The sequence below is a fragment of the Elgaria multicarinata genome, chromosome 1 (assembly GCF_023053635.1).
Source record: "Elgaria multicarinata webbii isolate HBS135686 ecotype San Diego chromosome 1, rElgMul1.1.pri, whole genome shotgun sequence".
In the NCBI taxonomy this organism is placed as follows: domain Eukaryota; kingdom Metazoa; phylum Chordata; class Lepidosauria; order Squamata; family Anguidae; genus Elgaria; species Elgaria multicarinata.
Window position 1 is genome coordinate 59044259 of NC_086171.1, and position 11560 is coordinate 59055818.

Here is an 11560-nt window from a genome sequence, read left to right on the forward strand (position 1 = left end):
TTTTCATTACTACTGATCACATTTTCATTCCATTTAATATAAAAGTGTGTTCTCTAGGCCAAGAGTTCACTGGAGCATGTGTGGTTCCTGCATGACCCCTGTTCATTGCACTGGAACTTGCATAGGAGCAGAACTCAGCATCTTGTTCCTCCATGTGGCTGACATCATTACTTATATATTGAATAGGTTTGTATGATCACCACCAGTGTTTCTGCGAGCCGTTCGCCCTTGCTAGGATAAGGCGTGTGTGTGTGTTTGCAATTTTGCATGGCTAAAAAAGTAACAACCATCAACTTCTGTAATTATGTTAAAAATGCACTGACCTTTTCTTTCCGAATTCTGATGACTGAAGCTTACAAGTAATACAATTATATGCTTTTATGTAAAATCTAGTAATTATTAAGCATAAGGTGATTGTATCAGGCCAGACAATTGTAGCCCTAATTAGAGAGCTCTTTAATAAGCAAGGAAAATATTTGTAAAGTCATCTGCATTATTTTGAGAGGAAGCACTTTTGTTTAAACAAGTTCACAAAACAAATTCTCTGCATTCTTCTCATGCATAATACTGCACTTTGCACCTCTAATTCATATTAAAATGAAGGTGTTTGGTACTGACGTCATGGTGAAAGTATGTTTTTTGTTGTCTAATAATATAAAAAGATGCTACTTTTTATGCTGTCCAGATTTTGATCTCTTATGTAAATACAATCTAAGAGAAAATAAAATTATCCCGATGAACAGATTAATATTATTTTCTTTAGCTACATGTTTCCTTTTAGCCCGCGAAACTATCTGCTTTGATGAATCGTTAATAACCAACTTGCAGAGCAGAGAAGAATACAGCGATGATAACTATTCTGAGGTAAGAACTTTACTAGCATAATATTAACTTTAAGAACTGCTGCTGTTGATATACACAGAGATCCACTGAGAAAATGTTCAGACAGCAGGTATATGGATCAAGACATACATCAACTTAATTTGTGTTTATACTTTCATGCAATAAAACTTGTTGGTTTGAGTGATATTTTGTTTCTTCGTATAATGGGGCTTTAGGTTACATCTCAAGATATTGTTCTGCTAGCAGAAAGCCTCTTTCATTCTAAGGGCTGTTTTCAAGTTAAAATGAATGAAGCTGTCAACTTCATTTACATTTTTTTCAATGTTACTTTCATTCTGTCCCATTTCCACATTAGTTTTCCATTTTTTTAAAAAAAACTGTATATTTGTATGCATTTTTGTACATTTCTCCTAAAATGTGCATTTTTATATGAAATGTTGCCTAATATATGCATTTTTGCAAGCACGTTTCCTTAGTATAATGCATTTTTGTACATTTTTCCACCTAATGTATGCGTGTTTGTGCACCCATTTCCCAAATATATGCATTCCTGTATGCAATTTTTATTCGGAAAACAGCATCACAAAATTCTAAGTTGTTGTGAATATGAAAGGAGAACTGCATTCTGGTTTGCATATGAATTTGGGAACAGGAAATTTGGTTAACTCCTTCTGAAAAGCTGAGCTGAAAGAAATTCTCCCCTCCCCATTCCCAAGCTAGCAGAAGAATGTTGTGTAAGAAAAATTGCTCTCAACTTCAGAGAAATTCTTCTCTTTGAGCAAGCTCTTATGCAGGGCTTTGCACAAGCTCTAGTCAAGACCTTTCTGTGACCCACCAGAATGTGCTTGCTACCGCCTGTATCTTTGTATTGACTACATTTCTCATTCTGTAATGCAACCACCGATACATTGTGGTGCTGCACTGTGAGAGGTCTTCCACTAGCACTTGCATAAAGCTCATGGGATAACACTAAGATGCTTTCTCCTTCCGCTCATGGTTCTTCAGCTCCAAAAACGATCCCTATGAAGGCTGCTGTCCAGCATGACAATAGTGTGTTATAAAAGCTGATTAATCCTTTGCTCTCCATTTCTATAACATAACTATTACTGAATCAGGGGTGGACAACTTTGGGAGGTTCAGGGGTCATTTTCACCCCTTGGATCCTCCCCCGATGGGACATACACACATTGCACAGGAGCTCTCTCTCTCACACACACACTCACACACTCACACACACACACAATTAAAATTGGCATCCCTAGCATCAACTACAGATGCCATTTTCTAAACCAAACCCACCCCCTGAATTTGGGGGTCAGCAGATGGCAATGGGACGTGGGTCATGCAGTAGTGGCCACAACAAGGGCCACATGCAGCCTGCATGTTGCCCACCCCATACTAAATAATGTGTGCACACTTCAAGCGACAGTGCATGGTCCCAGCTGCTCCTGCTGCCTTTTTTCAATCCAAGACTGAAAAAGCAACGGGATCCTTGCCACACTCAAACATTCCGTCCCATGGGTAGAGTCGCTCTGTTCGGGATTGGTGGCCTCATAAAGAGGTAAATGTCCTGCTCCATGTTTTGATTATTACATTCAAAAAAAAAAAATTGCAAAATATTTCTATCCTCTATTCTGAGGGGAAATGTACCCCCCCCCAAAAAATAAAAAATCTCTGCCCCCTCCCCATGTTCAGTCTGCTCTATAGATTAGGGCATCATAGCCTACAGATACAACATACATTTTAGTATTTATTTATTTCATTTCATTTCTATATGACCCAATAGCCAAAGCTCTCTGGGGAGTTTACAAAAGTTAAAACCATAAGTACAGTATAAAATGTAATATGAAAGCTTAAAATCACAATATAAAACTACAATATAAAAGTAAACTAAGGACTCAGCTAGACCTAGTGGTCTAGCGGGATGGAGGGGTGAAGACCTCACGATATTTTTATCGCGAGATCTCCCCCTCTATTTACACGCAGCACACGTCAACGGTGGACGGTGAGGACATCATGGGCACCATTTTTAAAAAAATTCTTAAAGAGGAAGAGCGCACAAATGGTTGTGCACAGAAAGGTAGGTTTTTTAAAATTTAAATTTAGTTTCCCCCCTCCCTCCACCCTACCATGAGGAACTGGGATAACCTACGATGCCCGTCCACACATTCCGCGGTCTCGGGATCATCCCAAGACTGCGGAAAAAGCGGGCTCAAAGGCGAGGGCGAGATCCCAGGGCAAGGGAGGGATCATCCCTCCCTGATCCTGGGATCCCCTGTGTGTCATGTGGACGCACAGGGACAATCCCGGGGATCGCCCCATCTGGCTAAGGCCTAGAATAAAACCGAGCAGCAATGCAGAGATTTAAATACAGATTTAAAATGCAGGTTTATTGTGGGAGTTAGCTTAACCACTGGGGTAGCCAAGTGGGGACAAGGGTAGCCATGAGTCTTACTTTACAGAGGCAAGTCCTTTATTTGAAGGCTTGACAGAGGACAGTCCTCTATTTGAAGGTGCCTTGTGTTTGAAGGGCTGTCCAGTCCATGTCCTGTTTAAAAGTAAAGCAAAGAGCAGGAGCCTTGAAGTTTATTTACTTATTTATTGCATTTATATCCTGCCTTTTTCCTCCAAGGAACCCAAGGCGGCATACATAATCCTCCTCCCCCTCTCCATTTTATCCTCACAACAACAACCCTGTGAGGTAGGCTGGGCTGAGAGTGTGTGACTGGCCCAAAGTCACCCAGTGGGTTTCCATGGCCGAGTGGGGACTAGAACCTGGATCTCCCGACTCCCAGTCACATCTTAGCCACTTCACCACACTGGCTCTCAATACTTAGCACCCAGAAAGCAGATTGAGTGGGCATACAGGTCACTTGCTCACAGCCTTTTGCACTATGGGGAGATGTGTTGTTATTTAAATTATCGTCATTATTTCTAAATGTGCATGGATGCATATAAATGAGCAGAGGCAAATTTTGTGCAAAATATGTGTCCACTTTTTTGGGCAGTGCGTACACGGCCACCCTGCTGGGCAAAGATGTACAAATGCCCTATGTCCATATATATGCAATGATGTCTCTTGGTCTACCTGAATACCAAATTGCAGGGCTCTGCTTCACAGAGAAGTGTCCCCCTCCACCAAATTCGAGTCTGAAGAGGCAATGGCATTTCCACAATACAGCATTCTATTTCTATGGGTAGCTTAGGTTCCTCTGCATGGAAATGTTTTCCTCTGTTATAAGGTTAATTTCGTGACAAAGGCATGGACTGCCTGGTGCAAAATTTTCTGTTTTTCAAATGTTTCTGGGAATGGTTGTTGTGTACCACGCACTACTTGTGTAGAAAATCTCAGCTTTCTGAATGAATTGCAACTGCTTTAACCAAATGTTCCCCTTCCAGACTTTTAAAATAATTGTATTGTATTGGACCACGTGTGCCAAAATTGCACAGTCTGGGTGGTCTGGAAAGTCCCCTTAAGCCCTGTCCTTCTTGCCTCCAATCTAGGCAGTCACTTCACACATTTCAGATTGTTTCATTTAGCAGCATGGCTTAGGGCTTTCTGGGTGACTTAGCGCATGTCTACTCAAGGGGAGGAGAGAGATCTCATGACATGCTAATCATGAGATCCTCCCCCTCAGTCCACATGGGCCACGCGATGTCCCAGGCATCGCAGCCATCACAGCCATTTTTTAAAAAAACAAAACAAGAAGAGCTGGTAAAAAAAAAAAAAAAACAAAACCCTCCCGCTCCCCACCCCCGATGGGCATGGAGTGCCTGAAGAGCTCTGTGCCCCATGCCCAGTTCCCGGCTCCTTGCGTTTACTCACGAGGAACTGGGACGAAACCGGGACAGCTGCCCACACTTCTCGCAGTCTCAGGAAAAATTGGGCTAAAAGCCATCCTGGTAATCCCGGGGAAATGGAGGGATCATCCCTCCCTGCCCCGGGATCCCCTGGGGATCATGTGGATGCACAGGGGTGATCCCCGGGATAAGGCATCATCTAGACATGCCCTTTCAAGCAGTGGAGGCAGTGGGGCAGTGACTCTGCTCTGAGTTTCTCTTAGAACCAGCCAGAACTCTAAAGGAGCTGTCCAAAATGCTGAATCATAACCCTCAAACTGGATTCAGCACCTTGGATAGCTCCTTTAGAGCCCACCAAAATCAGAGCCACCTGCCTCTAGCACTTAGAATCACCTTAATCATTTGAGGTGCATTTGAGCAATGCAATCCTATGCATGTCTACTCAGTAGTAATGTCCACTCATCTTTTTAATGTGGTTTTAAATACATATATATATTATGGTTTTTATTGGTTAGCTTCAGAAAAAGTGATGAAAAAATATTTATTTATTGGTTAGTACATTTCTAATAAATAATAAACAAATAAACCAGTAAATGAAGTATGCACAGGATTGCAACCATAGGTGAAAGTGTTCCTTTTTATGGGAGGGTGACCCATAGTTAGTCTTTTTGTAGTACTACAATTGCTTTGAACAGTACTCCAACATAGGCTCCCTTGACATGGCACCCAGTAGAACAGGGCTAAATGCCTCTTAGGTCAGGCTGGGGAGAGTTTAAAGCCAGGTATGGATTTAAGCAGCTTCAGTGACTCAAACCATGAGAAGGTAGGTAGTTTGGAATATTGGGGAGCGGGGGAATCCCAGTGGCAGTTTGTGAAAAGGCTGCATGGACCCCTCTGTTTTTGTCTGAGTGCAGCACACAGATGGGAACACGGCTTCTAGATAATGGGGTGGGTTAGAAATTAACTATAAAAAGACATAAATTTTTGTGAACCACCCAGGGAGCTTCGGCTATTGGGCGGTATAAAAATGCAATAAATAAATAAATAGGCACTGCATGATCAGGGATCCATGTTACTGGTAAGAGTGATGTCATAGGCACCCTCCAATTAGTGTGCGGTGCATCAGTGCAAATATTGTTCATAGAGCCCTTAGTGATGGGGGTTAAGATTACTGGAGAGGGTGAATACTCGTTTTCCAGGCATCTCAGAATCTCACACTAAGCCCCATGGTGTGTTTTCCCTGCAAAACGTCCCACCACAAAGCCACACAGTACCAGTTCAGTATGGTATTAATTAAGAGCAAGGGTGCCCAATTTCTGGGGATAGGGAGCCGCATTGCCCACCTAGAACCCACCAGGGGCCGTACCCCTCCCCCCTGCTTCTGAGAAATTTATTTCTTTATTACATATACCGCCCCATAGCCGAAGCTCTCTGGGCGGTTTACAAAAGTTAAAAACAGTAAACATTAAAAATATAAAAAAATTAAACCATCAAAAACAACAGTATAAAACCAACAGTATCCATTTAAACAACAGTTCTGGGGTCCTTTAAAAAAAAAACTTAGCATTGTTAAATGCTATTAAATGCCTGGGAGAAAATTGTCACAATGGCAAAAAGATGACAAATTTCCTTGTAAAGAAGGCACACAGAGCTTGTGTCCATTGTTTGGTAACAGAATTGCTCCCCAGCAGCTTCCCAGGAGCACGATTCTGCTTTTTTTTCTTTTCTTATTCAAACAAAATCACTGTTTGTTTGTTTTTTGGCCTTGCTGCTACCATAGCAAATATAGTGGTGTTGGGGGGGGGGGCTGAATGGAAGACCATTGCGGCTGCATATACCCCATGGGCCATGTGTTGCCTCCCTTGGTCAAGAGCATTCCGAGCATCAGGATTAATCCGCCAGTAGTTAGAATATTAGGGACCTGATCCTAAGCATGTTTGGAATAAGTTTCACTGTGTTCAATAGGACTATGTCCATTGAGACTACTTTGGAATACGTTCCCCTGAGTTTGATGGGAATACCTTGGATTAAGACCTACTACCTTTCTTGTGTGTTTAGGATTATAGTCTGAAATACTTGATCACCAGTAATGGTGCTCCCTTTATTAGAAATCAGTAGGAATCATGGTCTCATAGAGTGACCAACTGTCAGGATTTCCCCAGATTTGTCCTGGTTTTTGTTCTATCCTGGGTGTCAGGGGATTTTCTGTAATCTACTATAATGTTCTGGAATAACACGCTATCCCCTATAAGGCCACCATTGGCATGGTGGGAGAGAATGACATGCGTTCTGGAGGTGCATCATTTCCTCACCCCCACCCCCACTGCTTCAATGGGGGCCTGAAATGGGAAAGTGTGTCATTCCCAGACATTATAGAAAAGGCCCCAATTGGAGTGGGGGGGGAGACACCCTTTCCCCTCCTTTGCTCCAATTGGGGGCTTTAAGGTGGCAGGGGGCTGACATGCTTTCCAGAAGCCCCGGAAATCCACTCCCCCCCACCAGGTGTCCTCTTTTTTGGTTTCCCAAGTATGATCACCCTAGTCATGAAGGATCAGGAAACACACAAGGAAGTTTACATCAAACAGATGAGAAGCAAAACAGCTATATGAATATAGGCACGGTGCAAAGGGCAAATCAGAGGCCATGATATGCTAAAGACCAGAATGCTTTTCACATTAAGATCACTAAAACGTGCAATAAAATATTCCCTAATGCATGGAAGTTGCTGGAAACATTCCTGGGATATTTGGTGACAACAAAATGGCACTTCAGAGTAACCTGAAAACGTTCCTAGACTTTCCTTTATCAAATTATAATGGGTTGGATGTAAGATCTGCCTTCCACAAGAGCAAGTGACCTTCTGTGAGAGGAAGGGCTCAGTTCTCAGAAGGTCCTACCACCAGAAATTTGGGGATCCCGCTCCACCACCCCACAGCTCACCCCATTCAGCAGGTTCTCCTGACTCTCCATGTAGCACTTTTAGGTAGCCAGAGGGGCTACTGTAGGAAGTTGGGATGTCCATTTCCACCAGTGCAGTTGATCCAGCTTAAATCCAGATCCAACCTCTTGTCATTTTAGATGGCAAGCCATTAGATAGGGTTTGTTCCCTTGAACTTAACTGTTGAAGAGCATCTAGTGTTTGAGGAGTAATCATCATCGTCATCTTATTTTTCTTCTTCATCATCATCATCATCATTATCATCATCATCTTCCAGTGACAATTCATTTCATCTCTACAAATGCAACTTTTCTAAATGGCCATAAGTGCAGAAGCCTAATCACCATCTAACTGAATTCTCAACATGTCATCAGTTAATCATTGCCTTGGAATCATTTAATTATTTTTCCTTTCAGTCTAGTGAAGACATTATAGAGGAAAAGCAGAGAAGTGTGAACCTTGAAGAACTGAAGGACTGGGAGCTGCAGAACATCATTAAGATGAGTACACCAACCATAAAGAAGGTGCCAGATTCGGTTGCTAATTTGCCACTGAGGTTTGGCAGAAACTTTCAGGAGGAGAGAAGCATCAAACCTGCAGCCAACCTGCCTCTCAGATTTGGAAGGGCATCTGCTGGAAGCCATTCGAGGCATCCTATTCCTGTCTCGCACAGGTTTGAGAGAGCACCTTTTGTTCAAAGTTCCTTCCATAACTTGCCACAACGATTTGGGAGAGCACGGCCCTTCAACCTGCCACAAGAGACCCAAGATTATGACCAAGACAAAAAGAAGTAAATAGTTCAAAATGTGCTTGATTGTTCTTTTTTATCACTTCATTCAGTTACTGAATACTTTATGTATTGTTCACATAACAAACAACAAGTATCTTAACTTTGTGACTCAGGCAGTGTCTACACCAGCCCGATAGTCCGGGCTGGTCACAGCTGAATCCCTATGCATCCAAATGACACAAAGCGACTCCCAGGGGGATGGGGACAGGTTTTCCCAGGGATAAAGAAACTATGGGAAAGCCCAATTCTTCCTGTGGTCTCGGGACCATCGGGACCATCCTGCACTTAACGTGACTTTTTAAAAAAATTAATAAGTTGACAAATGAATCGATACACGCATAAACATTTGCGCAGCAATTTTAAAAATAAAAAGGTGCACACTCCATCTAAAGTGCAGATGAACCCCTGCTCTGGCAAATAAATCTTCTCCGGTGGTACCCCATCACTCAGACCTTTCCTGCAAATTCTGCGCACACGATTTCCTGCTCCCGCTTCAGACTAGGGATGGTGGGAAACTTCAAGTTCATGATGTGACCTTCTCCTGCTGAAATGGTCCCATTTTAAATCGGGCCCAGCCCTCTTCAAGCTGGACGCAATTCTAAATGGGCTTCAAACCCTGCCTCCCACTTCCATGTCTATCTTGCCTTTCTTTCCCCAAGCCACATAAAGCTCCATGTTCCTTGAGAAAGCAAGAGAAGCAACAGGCAACAGAGGACTTAGAATCATAGAATCATAGAATAGCAGAGTTGGAAGGGGCCTACAAGGCCATCGAGTCCAACCCCCTGCTCAATGCAGGAATCCACCCTAAAGCATCCCTGACAGATGCTTGTCCAGCTGCCTCTTGAAGGCCTCTAGTGTGGGAGAGCCCACAACCTCCTAGGTAACTGACTTCCCTGTAGGCATCAAGGTATTTTATCATCCATAATGATGCAGAGAGGGTAATTTTCTGGCAATATGTCCCATACGCTCCATCCGTTTTGATGGGATAGGCAACCTGGTGTCCTCCAAATGTTTTGGATGACAGTTCCTAGATTCCTTGATCATTGGCCACACTAATTAGGGCTTATCTGAGTTGTAGTGTGAAACATCTGGAGGACAATAGGTTGCCATCCTCAAATTTACAGCTAAAGAGAGGCCTTGTGGGAATCCCTCCACCACCTGTTACCCCAGGGATGTTGAACCTCTTTCAACTCAAGGGCCAAATTCCATTTTGGAGAATCCCTGCAAAAGAGGCAGGGCCAAAATACCAAAAATGCCAGCATATTGCAGCTTAGAACTCTTACTGAGCCTAAGTTTTAGGAGAAGCATTTTAAGCTTTTAGAATAGGGAAAAAACTGTAGAGAAACTGAGAAGACACCAAAAAATCAGTGCCAAGCAGTAACGGGCATGGACATCTGGAGAAACCTACAGGGCTAGATTTATATGCTGAGCCTGAGGGTCTATACCCCTGTGTTACCCTTTGAGTTTCTTCAGACGAGCGTTTTAAAGTACACTCGTAACTGGCCACACACGGATCTTTGCAGGTCATTTTAACGATGCCGTGTTCCTCCTGCGTGTCTCTCGCTCCTTCAGACACTTTTTTGTTGTTGTTATAAACTAATTTTCATTAAATGAAACTCTTCTGAGCTATAACATTATTTGTCACAATTTCCTGCCTTGTGCAGGAGAAGTTTCACTATAAAATGTCCACTAGAGGGCGCTGTCCCACTAAACTGAATGGGACACATGGTCGCTTGGCTTCCTGCTCTCTTCCTCCATGGAACTGCAGCTCATTGCAGAAGCCGGAAGAGATGCAACTTCAGAGCCAATGGTATTATTATTATTATTATTATTATTATTATTATTATTATTATTATTATTATTATTATTATTATTATTATTATTATTTCTTACCCGCCTCTCCCTCTGGATCAAGGTGGGGAACATCATTAAATACAACTATGCAGTATAAATCAAGTACATAAAACTGATTAAAAGAGCATATAAAACTGATACAATATTAAAATAACAGTCACAACATCTTAAAACTCTTAGATTTAAAATTCATCTGGGTAGGCCTGCCGGAACAAGATTCCCCCACCCCCACCCCATCTGAAGGATTTATTATTTTATTTTATTTTATTTTATTTTATTTTATTTATTTATTTATTTACTACACTTATATACTGCCCCCATAGCCAGAGCTCTCTGGGCAGTTTACAGAAATTCTCTTTGGCTGTCCCTTCCAAAAGATCATGTGTGTGTTGGAAATGGGGACTAGCAGAAAAGTGGCATTTCAAGTGTTGAAGTGTTCATGATATCGTACAATTGGTGGGTGGGAACTCTTGAGGTGGTGGGGTGTGTGTGTGTGTGTGTGTGTGTGTGTGTTAGCATTCATCTGGAACAATTGACAAGCCCAATTAATTGTCAGGATGAGCCAGAGATGGTGCAGAGTTACACATCTCTACTTCGCATCCATACCTTTAACCTTTTCAGCATCCCTTATTTGTGGCTGATTCTTTCTTTCTTTCTTCCTTTCAGATTTGGCAGTTTATACAACCATATGAAAAGGGATTCTGATGATGAAGGGGATGGCATTTGGAAGACTTTGGATCAATTTCCTCTCTAAAAAGTCGATTTGAAGGAGGGGGGGACCAATGCAGGGGCAGGAGAAGCCCTCTGCTTTCAAACAATTATTTCCATTGCAAGCATTTGTAGGGTGCTGATGATAACTGTTGTACTTGATTGTTTCTGTGGCTGTGCTGAAGATTTCTACTCTCTACAGATGATGTCCAGTCAATTGTAAATAACATTTTGAAAAACAGTGTTGTATGAAACTGAAGATACTGTAAGCAAAATTAAAAAAAAAAGTCACTACATGAAGGCTACCTAGTATAAGATGAGCTGCAACAGTACTAGAAAGGGTAAGCGTACTTCAGGCTGAAAGGAAAAGTCATTAACAGTGCAATCCAATGTACGGTTAGACAGAAAGAAGTCCTACAGGCCCCAGCAGGTCCCAGCCAGCCATGCCGTGCTGGCTGGGGCATGCTGCAAGTTGCAGAGCTTTTTTCAGTCTAAATGTGCATAGGATTGCACCCTACGAGCATAAGAAAAGCAGTAAGGAGAGATCAATAACTTCTCCACCCCAGTTTGCCAAGTGTTTGTGTCAGAATATTTAAAGCTACTTTAACACCTTGAGGGTGATAGTA

General features: G+C 42.4%; 1 protein-coding gene across 1 annotated transcript; it reads left to right on the forward strand.

Annotated features, from left to right (window-relative positions):
- Nucleotides 1-735: 735 nt before the first annotated feature.
- On the forward strand, nucleotides 736-10980 carry NPVF (neuropeptide VF precursor). Its single transcript, XM_063122514.1, has 3 exons — nucleotides 736-864; nucleotides 7999-8372; nucleotides 10893-10980. Exons 1-3 carry the CDS (start codon nucleotides 736-738, stop codon nucleotides 10978-10980), a joined length of 591 nt encoding a protein of 196 aa, XP_062978584.1.
- The last annotated feature ends 580 nt before the right edge of the window (nucleotides 10981-11560 follow it).